At 37.0% G+C, this 17,834-nt stretch overlaps 8 protein-coding genes across 8 annotated transcripts; 4 read left to right on the top strand and 4 right to left on the bottom strand. All coding sequences in view use genetic code 12, as the record gives it.

Annotated features, from left to right (window-relative positions):
* Nucleotides 1–61: 61 nt before the first annotated feature.
* RPL28 (60S ribosomal protein uL15 RPL28) lies at nt 62–1,006 on the top strand (the record flags this gene model as incomplete). Its single annotated transcript, XM_064998346.1, has 2 exons — nt 62–110; nt 606–1,006. 2 exons carry the CDS (start codon nt 62–64, stop codon nt 1,004–1,006), a joined length of 450 nt encoding a protein of 149 aa, XP_064854418.1.
* A 319-nt stretch (nt 1,007–1,325) lies between these two features.
* On the top strand, nt 1,326–2,015 carry DASC09_047460 (HD domain-containing protein; the record flags this gene model as incomplete). The annotated part of the gene is made up of 1 exon (XM_064998345.1): nt 1,326–2,015. The coding sequence occupies one exon, from the start codon at nt 1,326–1,328 to the stop codon at nt 2,013–2,015; it is 690 nt and encodes a 229-aa protein (XP_064854417.1).
* Nucleotides 2,016–2,859: 844 nt separating this feature from the next.
* Nucleotides 2,860–4,579, top strand: DASC09_047450 (Tna1 protein; the record flags this gene model as incomplete). Its single annotated transcript, XM_064998344.1, has 3 exons — nt 2,860–3,098; nt 3,164–3,873; nt 3,957–4,579. The coding sequence occupies 3 exons, from the start codon at nt 2,860–2,862 to the stop codon at nt 4,577–4,579; spliced, it is 1,572 nt and encodes a 523-aa protein (XP_064854416.1).
* An 864-nt stretch (nt 4,580–5,443) lies between these two features.
* Nucleotides 5,444–6,982, bottom strand: DASC09_047440 (alpha-ketoacid dehydrogenase kinase family protein; the record flags this gene model as incomplete). Its single annotated transcript, XM_064998343.1, has 1 exon — nt 5,444–6,982. One exon carries the CDS (start codon nt 6,980–6,982, stop codon nt 5,444–5,446), a length of 1,539 nt encoding a protein of 512 aa, XP_064854415.1.
* A 1,195-nt stretch (nt 6,983–8,177) lies between these two features.
* On the bottom strand, nt 8,178–8,894 carry DASC09_047430 (uncharacterized protein; the record flags this gene model as incomplete). Its single annotated transcript, XM_064998342.1, has 2 exons — nt 8,178–8,523; nt 8,884–8,894. 2 exons carry the CDS (start codon nt 8,892–8,894, stop codon nt 8,178–8,180), a joined length of 357 nt encoding a protein of 118 aa, XP_064854414.1.
* Nucleotides 8,895–9,991: 1,097 nt separating this feature from the next.
* DASC09_047420 (uncharacterized protein) lies at nt 9,992–10,828 on the bottom strand (the record flags this gene model as incomplete). Its single annotated transcript, XM_064998341.1, has 1 exon — nt 9,992–10,828. The coding sequence occupies one exon, from the start codon at nt 10,826–10,828 to the stop codon at nt 9,992–9,994; it is 837 nt and encodes a 278-aa protein (XP_064854413.1).
* A 967-nt stretch (nt 10,829–11,795) lies between these two features.
* UBP1 (ubiquitin-specific protease UBP1) lies at nt 11,796–14,096 on the top strand (the record flags this gene model as incomplete). The annotated part of the gene is made up of 1 exon (XM_064998340.1): nt 11,796–14,096. One exon carries the CDS (start codon nt 11,796–11,798, stop codon nt 14,094–14,096), a length of 2,301 nt encoding a protein of 766 aa, XP_064854412.1.
* Nucleotides 14,097–15,089: 993 nt separating this feature from the next.
* Nucleotides 15,090–16,283, bottom strand: OCH1 (initiation-specific alpha-1,6-mannosyltransferase; the record flags this gene model as incomplete). The annotated part of the gene is made up of 1 exon (XM_064998339.1): nt 15,090–16,283. The coding sequence occupies one exon, from the start codon at nt 16,281–16,283 to the stop codon at nt 15,090–15,092; it is 1,194 nt and encodes a 397-aa protein (XP_064854411.1).
* Nucleotides 16,284–17,834: the final 1,551 nt, after the last annotated feature.

Below are 17,834 nucleotides of genomic sequence, written 5' to 3'. Positions count from 1 at the left end.
TTTTTCTTTCAACCATCATCATAGTCTAACTTGATATCACCAGAAGTATCATTAGTTAAAAATGCCAACCAGATTAACTAAAACTAGAAAACACAGAGGTCACGTCTCCGGTATGTAGTCTATCAATGAGTCTGGTTTATTTAATTCATTGATTATGAGGATGGTGATTTGGGGATGATTTTTTACAAGAACAATTAATGGGATTTCGAAAATTTGATACTATAATACTACATGTTTGATACAGTTAAACTTCCAAAGGTATCTTTTATGTTAGGAAAACTCATGAAGTGTTTGGTTTTATGATGATTTATAATTTTGGAAAATGTCTTATTGGAAAAGGAATGGACTCATGTTTATACTTGTGGGATTAATTTTTAATGTGTCTAGAATGGGCTTTGTGGTATTGGAAAAGATTACTGGTATCAACAGACAATTGTATAACGATGAAATAATGATGTGATGATACAGAAAAAAAAATATATGAGTTGAGATAATTGGAATCAAATTTTTTAAAGAGTGAAAATTACCATCATCTAAGGTTTCCAATCTCATCCAATGAATTTTTTTATTGTTAGTTTATGATTTGTTACTAACCTCTCTTATAGCCGGTAAGGGTCGTATCGGTAAGCACAGAAAGCATCCAGGTGGTCGTGGTATGGCTGGTGGTCAACATCACCACAGAATTAACATGGATAAATACCATCCTGGTTACTTCGGTAAGGTTGGTATGAGATATTTCCACAAACAACAAAACCACTTCTGGAAGCCAGTTGTCAACTTGGACAAATTGTGGACTCTTATTCCAGAAGAAAAGAGAGACACTTACTTGAAGAGCTCTAACGCTTCTGCTGCTCCAGTTATCGACACTTTGGCTGCCGGTTACGGTAAGGTTTTGGGTAAGGGTAGATTGCCAGAAGTCCCAGTCATTGTCAAGGCTAGATATGTTTCTAAATTGGCTGAAGAAAAGATCAAGGCTGCCGGTGGTGTCGTTGAATTGATTGCTTAAATTATGTAAAATATAATTAATGCCGTTTTTAACTTTTTCTCTATATGTCAATAACGCGATATATGTTCTCTATGTTTCGTAATATGTAAGTACTTTATTTGCTGATTCAGTAAATTACAGATTTTATTATTTAAAGACAGAAGAGCTTCCCACTTGTGAGTGGTTTCTCTAAAACCCCCAAATGTGATGAGGGAAAAAGAAGGAAAAAGAGAAAAAACAATAAAAAAACACATGAGAAAAAGCATGAGAAAAAAAAAAATATAGATCAACCAGATTCAGGAATACCCATACACAGATATACAATAGATACTCTTCGACCATGGCAGTCGAATATGATTGGAATCCAGAAGATGCGATTCCAGAATCCATCCGTTCAATGCTCTCTACCCCAAATATCACTCGTGCCAATTATGTGATAATTTTTCTTGAGATCATCTCGTTATTGAAAAAACAGAAACGTACTGGATGGTTAGATTTCAATATAAAGGAATGTGAGTCCATTTCCGATCATATGTATCGTATGAGTATTATCCTGACTCTCCTACCTGATCAAGTTGTGAACATCTTATCGCCAGAAAGGGAAACAGTGGTGTTGAATAGGTCGAGGTGTGTTCAAATTGCAGTAGTTCATGATATGGCCGAATCTTTAGTAGGAGATATCACCCCTAAGGATGTTAAGGTGGGTAAAGATGAAAAGCATTATCGGGAAATATCTACGATGGAATATTTAACCAAGAAGTTGATCAAGCCTTACAACGAAGCGGCTGCCTTAGAAATTATGGAATTGTGGTTAGAATATGAAAACATCAGTACCATCGAAGCAAGATACGTGAAGGATATCGACAAGTTTGAGATGATTCTCCAGGCTTTTGAATATGAAAAGGAGCACCTTTCAGTGAATTTGGAGCCATTTTACGAACTGATTGCCAGTATCAAAACTACAGAAATCCAAGAATTGGCGAATCTGGTCTTGCAAAACCGAGAGGTTTTCTTAACAAACAAAAAGTAAACTAGAATTAGAGTGAATATATTATATTTTATGTTTAAATAGCGTGCAAGAATGAGCTGTATGTGTATTTTATTGTAGCTAAATGGTCAACACAGAGCCCTGTGAAAATGAAAGGAATAATATTTCATGATTGATGGCCATGTCTTGTTCATTACGTATTGATCAATTGAAACAGAGGAATCGATGCACCTCAGAATCTTCGGCTGCAAATAGCTGATTAGGATAAAGGCAGAAGAAAAGAAAAAAAGAAATAAATAGAAAAAGAAATAAGAAAAAAGCGGAATTACGACAGGAGATCCCCCCTGTAAGTACAGAGATTATTATTTATTTTTTGTTTTGTTATTGGTGATACCAGCGTGAGACATTAATCAGTTGTTGGTTGGGACATCCAATAATGTGGGTCTATTGGTATAATAATATGTATGTATGCTTTTCTGATAGGCCTCCCATTCTATGGTGTTGTGATTATGTTGTTTACACCAATAGAGTACACAACATAATAAATAGCACCGCTTGCATGGCTAAAGAAAGCACCGATAAGGTCAAGTCAACTTCTCTAGCCGACAGACAATACGTCATCTATTCAACAATTACTGCCAAAATGGTCGAGCCCCACTTTCCAAGATTATCCAACGGATGTTTTGTCTCTGTTTTTCTCTCCTTTCTTAGTGTAATTTCATTTTTATTTATTTTTTTGACGTGTTTGTGGGGGTGGGATGCGAGTGGGGTCGACTTTCCTTCAACATCGCATATAATATATATTTATACAAGACATTGTGGAAACTCTCAAAAAAATAAATATATATATATATAAGAGTATCAAATAACTACAAGGTATCACACAATGCCATTACAAGAAGATGATTTCGTGGTTAAGGCCCATGACGCCTTTGACGAACACAAATTAGAGCGCAGCTCTACCACAAACACCGACAGAAGATCAACCGTGTCTTCCAGATTGCCACCTAACGAGAAATTCCCAAACGTCGATGAGAAGAAAGTGCTTAGTAAAATGGACTGGCACATTCTTCCTTTCGTTTCTATTCTTTACTTGTTGGCCTATCTTGACAGAGGTAATGTTGGGTATGTATATTTTGAACATTCGTCTTCGCTTTCCGTTCTCTCATAATAATATTAACAATCACTAGAAATGCCAAAGTTGAAGGTTTAGCTGATGATTTGAATTTGAAAGGCAATGAATACAACATTTGTCTTACAATCTTTTTCATTAGTTACGCGACATTCGAAGTCCCTTCCAATGTGATCCTCAAACTTACCAAGCCTTCCTTATATATCCCAATTATCATGATTTGCTGGGGGTTGGTCATGACTTTAATGGGAATTGTGCAAAATTATATGGGTCTATTTTGGGCTCGTTTCTTCCTAGGGGTTGCTGAGGCCGGCCTTTTCCCTGCAGTGGCCTACAATTTAACTTCTTGGTATTGCCGTCATGAATATCAATTACGGGTTTCCTTATTCTATTCTGCTGCCAGTATTGCCGGGGCGTTTTCCGGCATTTTGGCTTTTGGGATTTCCAAGATGGATGGGGTTGGTGGTCTTGAAGGCTGGCGCTGGATTTTCATCCTTGAAGGAATCTTAACGGTTGTGGTGGCATTTTTTGCCTTCTATTTCATCCACAATTATCCCGATACCGCAAGCTTTCTCACTGAAGAAGAACGTCAATTTGTCTTATATAGACTAGCCCATGATAACAACTCCGACACTCTAGAAGGTATGGAAGATCACAACTCAAGTTTCTTCGAGGCCGAAGTTAAACAGCAAGGTTGGAAATATTTCAAGCAAGCTCTTTTTGATTGGCAAATCTATGGCCACGTTCTTATTTATTATAGTATCGTTGGTGAGTATTATCATTTTAATTTTCACAGATATATATTGGTACCATATGATCATCATGATTACTAACTGTTTTTTTTTTTCTAGCTCCAACTTATGGTGTTTCCTTATTCCTTCCAACAATCATCTTGAATTTAGGATATACTTCGGCACATGCTCAATTGATGTCTATTCCAATTTATGTTTGTGCCTCTATTATTTCGGTTATCACTGCCTATTGTGCGGATCGTGTCGGAAAACGATCTCCATTCATCATTGGCTGTTTGTTGTTAATGGTGGTAGGATTCTCTGTGGCCATTGGATCTGACCCAGTTACTAAGCCGGGGGCAATTTATGCTGGGGTATTTATTCTCACTTCAGGTATGTACGCCGGATTCCCATCGGTTATTGCGTGGCTTGCAAACAACTTGTCCGGGGATTACAAGAGAGCCATCGGAATGGCAATGCAAATTGGTCTTGGTAACCTTGGTGGGGCGTTTGGTTCCAATATCTACAGAGCCAAAGACAAACCTCATTTTATTTTGGGACATGCAGTTGCTTTGGGTTTCGTAGGGTTGGGGCTTATTTCCACCACCATCATGGCTACTACTTACTATTTCATCAATAGAAAGAGAGAAAGAGATATAATCGAAGGAAAGTACAAACATTATTCTGGCAAGCAATTGGCAGAAATGGGAGACAAAAATCCGTACTTCAGATATCGTATTTAAATTTTTCCGTCTTCGAGAAGATAATTTAACTACATGTTAGTTACCCATTTTAATTGCCATATTATATGCTGTGTCTAGGTGATTTTTTGCCCCATTATTTTTACTTTCTCTATTTGTTTGCGTTTCTTTGTTGCTTTTTTTTTTTATATATTTATGACGACGCGTTATATAGCTACGCGTTTATTTTATGAGATTTTCAAACTTAGTACTTGACTAAATCTCGAGTATGCTTTTTTATGAATTACGAATTATGTTATCAATCGGATATCGCTTCTTTCTTTTTATTTTTTGTTAGTAATAATAATAATTTTGAATTGTTCTATTTCGTAATAACTTTTTTTTTTGTGATAGGATGTTATTGGGAGCAAAGTAGCACAGCATTTACATTAAATAACAATGAGGATCTTTGACAAGCAATTATGATCAGGATCACTATTTTCACAAAGTCTACCGTAAATTGGTTCTCATGTTAATAGACATATTTAAAATTTTACACAGGAATTCGAAACAAAACAACATTTGCAATTGTTAGGATGATCATGATCATAACTAAATAGTATCTAAGATACCTTAAGTATGACTTATGCTACATACACAATGATTTTTGGTGATTAATACGAGTATAATCATAATCATTGCAAATTCTATCAAGCTCCCTTTTTTTCATTATAATCTTACAATATTGACTAAATCAATTACAAAGTTTCGTCTATTTCAAAATCAAACCAAGCAAAAACCTAAGAAAAAAAAAAAAAAAAGAAGATAGAAATATAACATATCAAAATAATTGTGGAAGAATGTAATGAAACAATCAGAAATTAATAATTCTAAATGAAGGAGAAATAATACCAACACTTAAGATCATTATGCCTTATCCAATTGTAACCGGTTGCTCATCTCCAATTTCAGTAATGACAAATGCGTGTCAGTGCCATAGTTTTCTAATGAATTCATCACAATGTTACCATTCCAATACTCAGCATATACTTTGCACATTGCCAATCCTAAATTCAACTTGAAGTTGGAGGGACGTTCGATCAAATTTTGTAAAGTGTTTGGGATATTAGCTTTAACAAACTCGTGGCCTCCTTTATTTGCAGAATGATCGACGACATCTGGGTCAATATTCAAATGGGGAACTTCATCTTCCAATTCTTTCTCCACCGCCGGATCAGAGGAGTCGAAATTCATTGGACTATAATCTCCTGCTAATTGCAAGCCTGGGATTTTATGAAAATTGCTTAAACTCTCCCTAGCAATTCGTTCATTTTTCCCAAAAGACCAAATTTTATCGATTGGCATTCCTTTTAGGCCACCACCTTGATCACTGAATCTGAACTCTATCGAGTTCTTGGCGTTTATGATGGTGACCTTTATTGGTGGTGGACGATTCTTAAGGAAGAAATCTCGCGGTTTGTCGCCATTATTATAAATAAAATTATTGATCGTTGAGTCATAAGAATTTCGAAGAATTTCTCCAAAAATGTATCGCAAATGGGTAACCATAAATGGAAATTTAACATCATTACCTTGGATGATCAATTCTGGGAGCAAGAAATCTTTTTCTAGGAATTCAACCTCTTTGTAAGTGTCCGTGATCCGAGATGCGCAGAATTGTAAATTTTCTATGGCCGAACATTTATAAAAAATATCACCAATGCAATCATCCATATCGATATTTTTACTGGAGTTCTTAAATTTGTCGGTCAACGACAAATGTTCTTCGCAAATCAATCTTCTGGATACCCTGGCTCTTAGGGTGGCTGACATGAACTCGTCCAAGTTTTTTTGAGTCATCGAATTTAAAATCCGGCATTCTAACGAACCCATGATGAGATGAGGCAAACTTAATAAATTATCATGCAACATTCTCGATAAAGTTTTGCAAAACTCTTCGTTCTCCTCAAGATTGGTGATCGGTTTGATCTTTCTAAACGATTCAAAAATATTGTAATAACTTTCATATACCCTGACCAAATGATGGTTTGAAATAGCGGCAAACGGTAAAATTTGGAAATCTTTCAATTTTTTAGCAATTCTGATGGCGATTTCTAATCTCACGAAATTAGCAGACGAAAGCACCTTTTCTTTGCTCAATTTTTTCCCGAAATTCGCTAGTTGTTGTAATGTGATGGGATGGGCTTTTTTTGAACTCCATTGGTTCATCACAGTATTTTGATAAAAATGTAATGGGTTGACATATTTAGAATATGTAGGGTACGGACCAAGTTCTGGGAAATTTTGGGCAAGGTATTTGATATAATTGTGGTCGGTTGTATTATGATCAACATCTAAGGGTAGACTGGTGATTTGTTTGTAGCTGGTGTACCCTCGGTGATTATTGACAGCAAGGATATTAGAAGTTGGGAGGAGTTTATGGGGTTTAATAGTATGCCTTAGCATTTTGTGAAGGGTATTTGTGAGTACGGTATTGCTAATAAGACCGGTGGGGCAATGACTACAACAATATATTAATGTTTGCAAACCAATGTCATGATTGTGTGAATATGGAGTCAGTTTTGACACTATACCCCAAAGTAGGGTACCCTTTTGGGAGTTTTCCTTTTTTTTTTTTTTCAGTCATAAGGGCATGCTGGAAATGCCCTGCAGATTATGTTTATTTAGACTAATATACAAATGAAATACAAAAGAGTGTTGTATAATTGAATTGAAAAGTATAGAGCCATACTCTTGTAGGAACAATAGCATATTAGGTGAAAGAAAATGCGTGATTGATAGAATGCGGATATAATTTGCCATAAACGTAATTAGGGGAAAAAAAAAAAACTACCGGAATTTTCAAAGTTACAGTGGTTAATTTCAGTGTTCCCCTCCCCCTAAATGTCTTGTAATAGGAGGTCAAACAGAGCTGGTTGGTGCAGCCAGAGCTGCTGGTTCACCAGGGTTATTATCGTAATATTCCCGCACATGAAGTTTCAGGTGACTGCAAAATACTTTGTCACGTGTACAATAGTCTCCCGCCCGAGGGTCGGTGGGATAGCGCGGCTGTTATCCCTGACTGACCACACACCCATATCTCAACGTAAAATAGAAATAAGTATACAGCAATATCAACAGCATAGATAGATAGATAGATAGTCTGTGTGTGGTTGAGCAGCGTAATGCGACAACACCACTATCATTATGATGAGTATCGGTGCCAGCATAGTTTTCCCCGAGGGAGACGTAATTATAATTATTCTGTTGATTATCTTCTCATCCACGTGACCCTACGTAACCCCTGGTTACGAGGCCCCTGGGATGTTTTTTATTGCTCAATCGAGCATCCGCAAATTCCAGCATTCTGCAGTTGGAGGAAAAAAAAAATACAAAAAAATTCGATTTCCATTTCTTTCTTTTGTCTGCTTTTTTTCTTACATTTTTCATTTCCCCATACATATTGTCCATCATTAGTATCACCAGTAATAAACCTCTATCAACAATGCAATTCGCCTACTCTGTTTTGTCTATCGCCGCCGTCGCCTTGGCCGCCACTACCGTCACCGAAGAGGTCTCTGTCACTGTCACCCCATCCGCCGAAGTTATCAGTGTTTACACCGACGCTTCTGGCCAAGAAGTCTCCACCGCCATTGCTACCTTAGCTTTGTCTGATGCCCAAAGTCAATACGGTGACCTCGCTGCTTCTAACATCGAAATCATCACCACTATTGGCCCATCCCACGCTGCCACTACCGTCACCACCACCACCGGTACCCACAAGTACGGTAGATTCGACAAGACCAAGGCATCTTCTGACACCACCAGCACTGGTACTCACAAGTACGGTAGATTCGACAAGACCAAGGCATCTTCTGAATCCACCAGTACTGGTACCCACAAGTACGGTAGATTCGACAAGACTGCCGAAGGTACTGCTACTGCCGTCCAAAAGGATGCCACTGCTAACCAAGCCAACAAGAACTACAACGGTATGGGTCTCGGTGCTGCTGCCCTTGTTGGTGCTTTGTTAGCTTACTAAATTCAATAATAAGAAAATTCCCCTCATTGTCCTTTTTGGTTCTATTACTGAAGTCATTGAGAGTTGACAAAAAAAAAATACCTCACTTTTTTTTTTTTTTTTATTTTCTTTGGTTGAATTGGAAACGGTCAATTTATTCAATCATTTCCCTCATACACTTCTTCAATTTCTCTAATACCAGTATTTTTAATCTTAATATTTCCAGGTTCACTCCATCAAATCCGTTGTTGTTGCTGCTGTGTTGATTACTCAAACAATCAAAAAGACTTGTTGAAAAAGCCGCAGTTTTTTTCTCCATTTTCCACCAACTCTACAACAAAACTACCTCATCATCATCTACAATATTCTTTTACAATCTTCTCGAATCCTTTTTCATCTTATTGTTTGCTCACTTTGTTTTTGTTTTCTTTTTTCCAGTTCTTCTCTGGTTAAGGATCTATATATTCTCTTTTTACATGATTCTGTGTACCTCATCTTTTTTTTCTTTTTTATTCCCAAAAAAATTATTATCACTATAATAATATCAAAGATTTAACAAAAATTATCTTTTAGAGTGTAACCTCGGACAATTTCTTGTACACTATTATCCGTAATTATTTACAATCACCAGTTAACCATGGATTCCGCCAGTTTTGGCTTTATCGTGTCCGTTTTAGGGATATCGGGGGTGTGCAAAGTCACTGATAAAACAAAAAAAAATAATCTTTCCACCCCATGTTTTGAAAAAAAAAATCACGCAGGGGAAGACAATTAATTGGGGGGGGGTCAGACTGTGAAATATGATGTTTGATTGTATTTCTCATCGAATAGAGAGCTGGTATATTTTTTTTTTTCACAAATACCCGTATTACTAATGGCTAGTCTTACATTTATCTTGGTTACGCAACCAAACTAGGGAATTCAAAAAGCATTATTGGTGTATTCATCCACATATGACGTGTGTTGTTTGATGAAAAAAAAAAAAAAAAAAAGAAAAAGAAAAAGAAAAGTCACGTTTATAATATACACCATATATACGGGACTTACTGCATGCGGAATTCCTCGGAGTTTTTCGTGATGCCCGATGCTTTCCGCCGTATACCACTGAGTGAATCCACCTTCACTTCGCTAGATATTATGTTGACTAAGCTATACCAGATTCCAGATTGTTATGATTTGAGGTGCAAAATGAAAGATATATTGGTGTAGTCTTTCGTTTATTGAAAACTCAGGTCTTGGCTTATAAGCCTGTTATCGGATAAGCGGTAACGCCCTTCCCGACACCGCTGCTGCATTATCTCCCAGCATGCATTTTAAATGATCCACGATTCTGGTATTCTGACACCTCGGAGAATGAAATATAATATTACAACTCAAATAACTTATCACAAATACCTGCATTTTGTTGTGCAAAATATTCTTATAAATAATATATAAAGGTTAAATACTGATTCCTAGACAGCTTGAGAGGCCATCGAAAGTTCGTCTTCTTTTGCTGGGACTTCAAAATTCGTCATCGCGAAAAAGGAAAATACCAAGGTGAAAGTAGAACATATGGACATCATCAATGACATGAAAAGATAGTACTTATAATCGCCAAAGTACAACAAATATTTGGGATTGTTCTCAACGTCTTTGGAAATGAATTTGGTCGACTGGTCTGTGGAAATCATCGCCTTGTGGAATGAGACAATTAAGGAATAGATGATCTGAACAATTACGAAAACAATCGTGAGGAACAACAACACAGATGCATTAGAACTTTGGGTTTTAAGCCGAACGAGACTCAAAAAGATGAGTACTGTCACTGCCAAAAACAAAAAACCTCCGATTTTCATCAATAAGTAAGAGGTGTCGGCATTACCGTTAGATAAAATTGAAGAGCCTGCTGTGTAAGTGGCCATTCCTGCGAGAAGTAGCGTGGATAAGAGTCTACTTTCTGCAGAAATTTTGAGGTCGGATCCTGATATGGCGTGAATCATTTCAAAGCCACTGTAAACAACTTGAATCAAAAATCCAATGGCAGCAGAATCAAAGACGTAGCAAATGATGTAAATCGTAGAATTGAATTTACTCAAATGCATGAATACCAAGCCAAGAATAGCACCAGCAACTTGCAAAATCTCGTAAACAAGGATGAACGCGACCTTAGTATTCCCTTTATAATATGTGAGTTGCGTTTTTCTGGCTCCCATCAACACCATTGTCAATACCAAAGAGACACTGAATACGAATAATTGAACGTAGTTAACAATGTTCCATTGCTGGCGATACTCAAAATATTGCCCCATAATTGATGCTGAAATGATATATATATGATTATTGACACAACTAATACTATTGCAAAAAAAATAATAAATAAATAGCAGGATATAACTCCTGGTTATATATTTTACAAGTATAAGGCTCAACCACCATACCCACATGTTTGGTTCCCGTCTTCTGGGATCGGATACGCCATAAGCACAGCCTGCTGGTATAATTCTGCAGGTTGTCGGGGCAAAAAAACAGAGGCCCCGCCAGACTTTACCAGATTATTGAGCCAAACTCCCCTAAGTCCGCAAAAAACAAAATGCCGATCAGAATAGGTGGGGGGAAACCAATTTCTTTTCATCTTTTGGACCAAAGACGCCCATTTTTTGGCGATTAAATTAAACTTGTCATGAGAACAGAGATCAACATGTAATATCAACGGCCTGTCGAAACTTCTAGTCAGAACATGCCACTCTGGTGGTATTCAATTGACTATTGATGAATGGACAACGGGAACCACAACTTACAAGCAATCTTTGATAGCACATGTTCTATGAAATACCTTTATGTTGAATTACAAAAGGTTGTCACTGGTCGCATTCGCTTGAGCCTGTTTCTGACACATAGACACCAATGACCCCAGAGATCTAGTTCGCTTACCGCTCATCACAATTCCCAGTTTAAATCTTGTTTTTTATCCTCCATTAATGTGAGCACCCATAATACCATTGCAGGCCTCGTAAAAACCTTTCTGATCACTTTTGATTTACGTAACTTGTTCGCAGCCCCGACCATCATCTTCAAAAATTTTTTTTTTTTTTACGAGTTTTTTTTTTTTTGATTTACAAACAGCAGTCTCTCCTTATTCAGCTTTATACATCACCAACTGGAAGATTAGGAAGAAGTTTTCTCCCCCTTTCACTCTCTAGTTAGGAAGTCGATATAATAGTCAGTGAATATACCAATAGAACTCTCGTTGTCAAGCTCTATTGAAGAAATAGTTACATGTTATCGTTTATAGAATCATTACTCGATTACATCAAAATTGATTTGGCCAAACACTATTCATCATCGTTTACCCCTGATAACTTTCAATTTTTCTTAGTTATTGGTGCGTCTCTATTCTTTCTTTATACCCCGACAAAATTCCTCCTTTACGCGGTTCAAAAACCAACAAAACGGAAAGATAGACGAAACTACCTGAGATATTTAACAAGATTTGCCAACACTATCTTCAACGCACTCGATTACTTGAAGGAAAATTACCTAATGTCCATGTACTCCAAACGCACAAAGTCCTTTCAGAAGCTGAATTTAAGAATACTCGGGAAACATGCTATGAAACATGGAGGCAATGTTGGAGGGTTGATAAATGATGGTAACACATGCTTTATGAATTGTGTAATACAGAGCTTGGCCTCATCCAATGATTTTGTCGAATATCTTGATGAAAGAGTACGTTGTATCAGTGATAATTACACCGAGACTAGCCAAAATGATACGCCAACAGCTAATGAAGAAAGTAATGACTCTGACAATAATACCGATGAAAAATCAAGTGCTTCTGGCTCGTTGTTCAACCGTTTAGGATTATCATCATCTTCCAACTCCTTGTCTGAGGAGAAAAAGAAACATTTCATCTACTCTTTGAGTATGATGTTAACAAAGTTGAATTCGAAGCACGGGAATACCAATTCTGATTATAACCTCGCACCTCTTGCCAAGAAAATGTCCAACGGTTTTGAAAAGCACAGTTTCTTAGGGTATAATCAAGAAGATGCCCAGGAGTTTTTCCAATTAGTTCTATCTAATATAGAAAAAGATTCTAAGACAATCACTCCAGAAACAAGTGATAATAAGGAGAAAACTGTTAGCCTTACAAGAGATGATTTGGACAAACTTAACAGTAATGTCGATGGGCTTCTGAACTTTTATATTCCCGCAATCCAAATAGATCCATCATTAGAAAATGTCGATCAAACGGCTTTCAAGTATAAGTTTTTGACCCCGGCAGATGGTTTGACTGTCGAAAGAATCGGTTGTTTGAAATGTGGTGAGACCGGTGGATTACGTTATTCCGTCAGCAGCGGTCTTAGTTTGTCGCTTCCAGAAAACTCTTCTTACAAGTCCATAGAATTGGATTCTTTATTGTCTAACTATATTAGTGAAGAGATTATTGAAGGAGTGGAGTGCGACCGTTGCAGTCTTGAATACGTGGTTGAGTTTCTTACTAAAGAATTGGAATCTGAAAATACTCCAGAATTTTTAAAGACCAAATATCTCGAAAGAATCGACGCTATTAAAAAAGAATTAGCCAAACCTATCATCAGCGATGAAGTGGCAAAAATTAATAAAAGTAAAAACATTAGAGAAAAGGGGAAAAAATCTAAGCAGGCCTACATTTCTAAACCTTCTGCTTACTTGTCTTTGCATATTAATAGATCTGTGTTTGATTATTCTACTGGATACATTAGGAAGAATAATTGCTCTATTGATTTCCCAACAAAGTTAGATTTGAACAAATATGTTGCCAGCTACGATGATGTCAACCTTGATGCTAGACTATCAATGAGAAAGCAAGACGATTTGATAAAGGCGAAATATGAAGCTATGGGGCATAAACTAGTCGGCGAAGATTTGGATGATGTGCACAGTCCAAGCGCTACCGAAAGTTTGAAAAGTAGTGAAAGTGAAATTTTTGAAGAAACTACCGGAATAGCTGATTCAGTATCTGATATCGAAGACATCAAAGTTGATGATGAGGCAAAGCAAATGAAACAAGGATCCAATAATAGTAATCCTTCCAGCTCCTCAAAAATTGAAGAGTTGGAACAGCAGATATCCAGTTTCTATAAACCCGAGCTTGTTTACAATTTGAAAGCGGTTATCGTGCACTATGGAACACATAATTATGGTCATTATATTGCTTTCCGTAAATATCGTGGCACTTGGTGGCGCATATCTGATGAAACCGTTGAAGTTGTTGATGAGCAACAAGTTTTATCAACTCCAGGGGTGTTTATGTTATTTTATGAAAAGCCGAATGAGAAAGATTCACAATACGAATTTGACTTAGAATCTCTTGACAATGATGACCCAGAGTCGCATTTGGATGTGGAAATTGACCCTCAAGCTTTGCAAAGAGTTAAATTGGATGGACCAAGTGATACCAGCAGCTGCGAAAGTGACAGTGATAGTGACAATGATAGTGACAATGATAGTGAAAGTGATGACGAGATTACCGAGGCAGAAAAACTTGAAGCAGAAAAAGAGCAAAGCATGGCGATTGCCACTATTGGAATCTGATTTTCTTTTCTTGTCTTTTCTAATATTATTTATTTTTTCTAATACTTATTATGGTTACATTTTGGTCAAATATTTCACCTAAATTGAATTAAACTCCAAGAAACTCGTTCAAGAATATTTTAGTTTTTTCATATCGATATTTTTTGTAGTTTGTAACTCCATCGATGTTTGGAAATGTTTTTATCTAAGGTAGAATCTTTCTAATAAGATGAATGATAAGAGACAGAATGGGTCTGTTCCTTACAACTCAAAGTAATAGGCAATATTTGTTTCATATTTCTAAATCTTATTGGTATGATTTCAGTTGGGTCAAACAGAGAGAAGTGTGATGGCCTACGATATCAGCGATAGAAGAAATACCTCAGTAGGAAGAATTGATACAAAATTGGAATGGGAGAAAATCAAAGAAACATGAATATTTCATATATTTATGAAAATCACAAGATAAATAGAAAAGGCACATATGGGCAAAGACATAAAGACAAGCAAAAAGAGCATAAAAAGAAAAAGCAACAAGCATAAAAGGATGATTTGACATTGATATCCTGTTTATATATAACCTTCAAGATAGCTAGGATCTTTTCTAAATAATTTTCTGCCAATTCAAACATATCTTCTCTGTGTGATGAAACGAGAAAAAAAAAAGAACAAACAATATTTCCAAAAATGAACAATAAACAAAAGACTAAATGACAATGAATAAAAGAATTAATGAGATGAAAAAATGCAAACACAATATATCAAATGAATATGGAGGTCAAGATGTGTGCACCAGGAAAAAACTAAAAAAAAACACGGATGGTTTCTGTCAAGAATGACCTTCGAACAACTGAACGAAATATTGGATATCATATGAGAGTATAATAAGTAAATGCAAGGTATTAAAACAAATTCAAAAAGAAAAAAAAAAATTAGTTCAAAAAAGAGAGATGATAAAAAGGATGCCGGCATAGAAAAGACAGATATGATGTTTCATCAGATATCATTCATTATTTATTGTTTATTGTTTTTCCAAGAACCCTTGAACATATGCTTGACAAAAGCCATGATATTCCCAACATCTTTTGAACCCATCTGTCCCACCCCTGGGGAAAAGCTGGTGATTGGCAAAATCAACACATCGTCGATGGCAATCATTTCCTCCATACCAGTGAACAACTTCCAATTAATTTTCTTCTTGTTTTCAATGGCATCCAATTTCGAGTCGGCCAAGCCGTTTTGTGGTGGTTTTTCTTGGACGTTGTCATTAATTATTTGGATTTTTGGATTGTGATTGGAAATGTTATTCAAATAATTGAAGATTTCGTCAGTGAAAATCCCTGGGCCAGTCCAATTCATAATATCTGCACCTTCATCTTTGCCGTTGGCAAGTTTGATGGTGGAATTCTCATCTCTATCCAAAGTGATTTCCGTGATTTTTGTGATCAAGTTACCCAACAATGGATGTCCCTTTTTCGCTTGAATGGTCCATTGGCAGAATTGGATACGACGCGCGTACCAATCAGCCCAATCAGGACGATCTGGATCAGCCTCAATGCCGATCATTATCCCCACATCCTTTGGTTCGATATTTTTGTGGTTTTGGAAAAATTCATAGTTCGAGGAAAAACTTGGCCAGTTGCCAATGCCTTTGAGACCAAAAGTGTCAACGTCGCTATATACTCCGCCTCTGGCAAAAAGAATTAGATAACGGAAAAAATCGGCTTTTAGGATCGAATGAGGCATCAATTCATAGGCGTTGATCACATCAGGCACTGATTGATAAAGAGTACGAATCAATTCATGACAGGCAGCATCAGGTAATAATTTGTGAGTGAATTGAGGGTTAGAAGTTTTCCATTCGGTGACATAATGTTTGAAACTAGGAGGGAAGGTTTTATCATCGATGTCGGTTTTCCAGGTTTGCCAAATGTATTTTGGCATTGGTTTCAATGGCTCATAAGGAAATTGAAACGCCAACTGTTGTCTAAGCGAGGCATCTTTTGGTAATTCATTTGGAGTATTTGGGTTTTCAAGGTCATTTGTTTGGCCATGGGTTTTCAAATTGATTTCATCGGTAGGTTTATTGAATTTATATCGGAGGGAGAATACTCCTGAGGGGTCGTTTGAGTTTGTGTAATTGATGATGGAGAATAATCCATAAAGAGCAACCACCACTAAAAGACCAATACGTAGACGTTTTGACATGATTTAAGGGATCTTATATTTAGCCAAGAATCGTTTTAAATGTGGAAGGACAACAAGAAAAGAAAACTAGAGGAGAGAAAATGGAGGAAAACTGGATCCTAGTATTATTATTATTATTAATATATGCTATCTTTTCTAGTTGATTTTTCCTTTTTTTCTTTTTTCTTTTTGTGGGTAAATCAGGGAATGATTGAGAATAGGGAAATGAATGTTGATATATATATACATATAGCTAACCTGGAGACTTTTGATAGTGGGTGTTTTTTTGGAAAGTTTCCTTTAGGTACGGGCTCTGGCACGTGACGTGTCAATAGGAAACGGTCTAGACAGGTCTTTTTTTCTGTGCTGTCGCAGAAAAGGGCGGAGTATTTGCAGCGCACACAAAGGGACGATGTTTGCTACAACAGTGATAATATAGTACAGTACTGCTACTACGCGGTGGTGCTCAACAACAATTGTTGATACAAGAACAACAGCAACAACAATAATGTTGGGATGTGATGTGTGAGTTACCAGAATCACCCAGATTAGCAGGATTGCTCAAGACAACTCTCCCATCGAACTGATCATTGGTAGAACTCATTAATTACAACAACATGATGATGAGTCTGGGAGTCGATCAAGATATTTTTTTCTGCTACGACGAATTAACGAAGTTAAAGGGTTTAGCATTACTCCCTTATAGATAAATCCTTCATGCTTAGCGGAAGCTCGTAACGCTGTCTTCCTGACTTGCTCTTGATCATACCGTTGCCAGTAGTACTCAGGAATAATAATATATGACAAGCAGTTCAGGAGTGGTACCACACGTACTTAGAATGATTCCAAGGGGGTCGCTGTTTATTTATTCAGCTGTTTATTTCTCGGTTACCCTCTGCATCGTTAGGCGCCTGTCACAGTACGTTCAAAATTTGGAACCGTTGCAAATGACGAGAACAATCGCCATTTTTATATTGTTTTACTGGGTGTATTGAGAAACTGGATTTGCGTGGTGCCCCCCACTGTAGGGGTGCTATGTTACGGTGAGTCTCAGATTATATGATGGTTGGCCGTTTGTTACTCCCCCCCCCCACGTTGCACCAAAACACGCCAACCAACAAAGAAAAAAAGGGAAAAAAAAAAGAGTTGGAGCCATCCCCACGCCCCTTCCCAATTGGGAAACCAGTCGATCGAGACATCAACACTGAACCCTTTGAAATGGTAATAATAATGGCTATCGATTTACAACTATTATTTCTATTTATACCAACAGTGATGATTATTGTTACCTGTTCATCAGAATTAATCGCGTATTGTAACTCAAGTTTCCCCCAGTAAATAGCTACATGACCCTCGTGTGCTTGGCCCCAATGTGAAAATATCACATCAGGCCGCCTAGGCGGAAGCTTCTTCGCCAACCGCTTCCAAATAAATTGCCGTGTGCAAAACGTTTCTTCTTGTTCTATCGTAACAACATATCATATCATATCATTCTCAGTCACAAGAACCCATCGCTGAGTGACCAACCAAAAACAACATCTTAACTATAGAACCAACAAATCACTGAAAAAA

Source organism: Saccharomycopsis crataegensis (genome assembly GCF_037102585.1).
Source record: "Saccharomycopsis crataegensis DNA, jcf7180000000084, whole genome shotgun sequence".
In the NCBI taxonomy this organism is placed as follows: domain Eukaryota; kingdom Fungi; phylum Ascomycota; class Saccharomycetes; order Ascoideales; family Saccharomycopsidaceae; genus Saccharomycopsis; species Saccharomycopsis crataegensis.
Note: the sequence above shows the minus strand (reverse complement) of the source record. Positions and strands in the feature narration are given on the sequence as shown.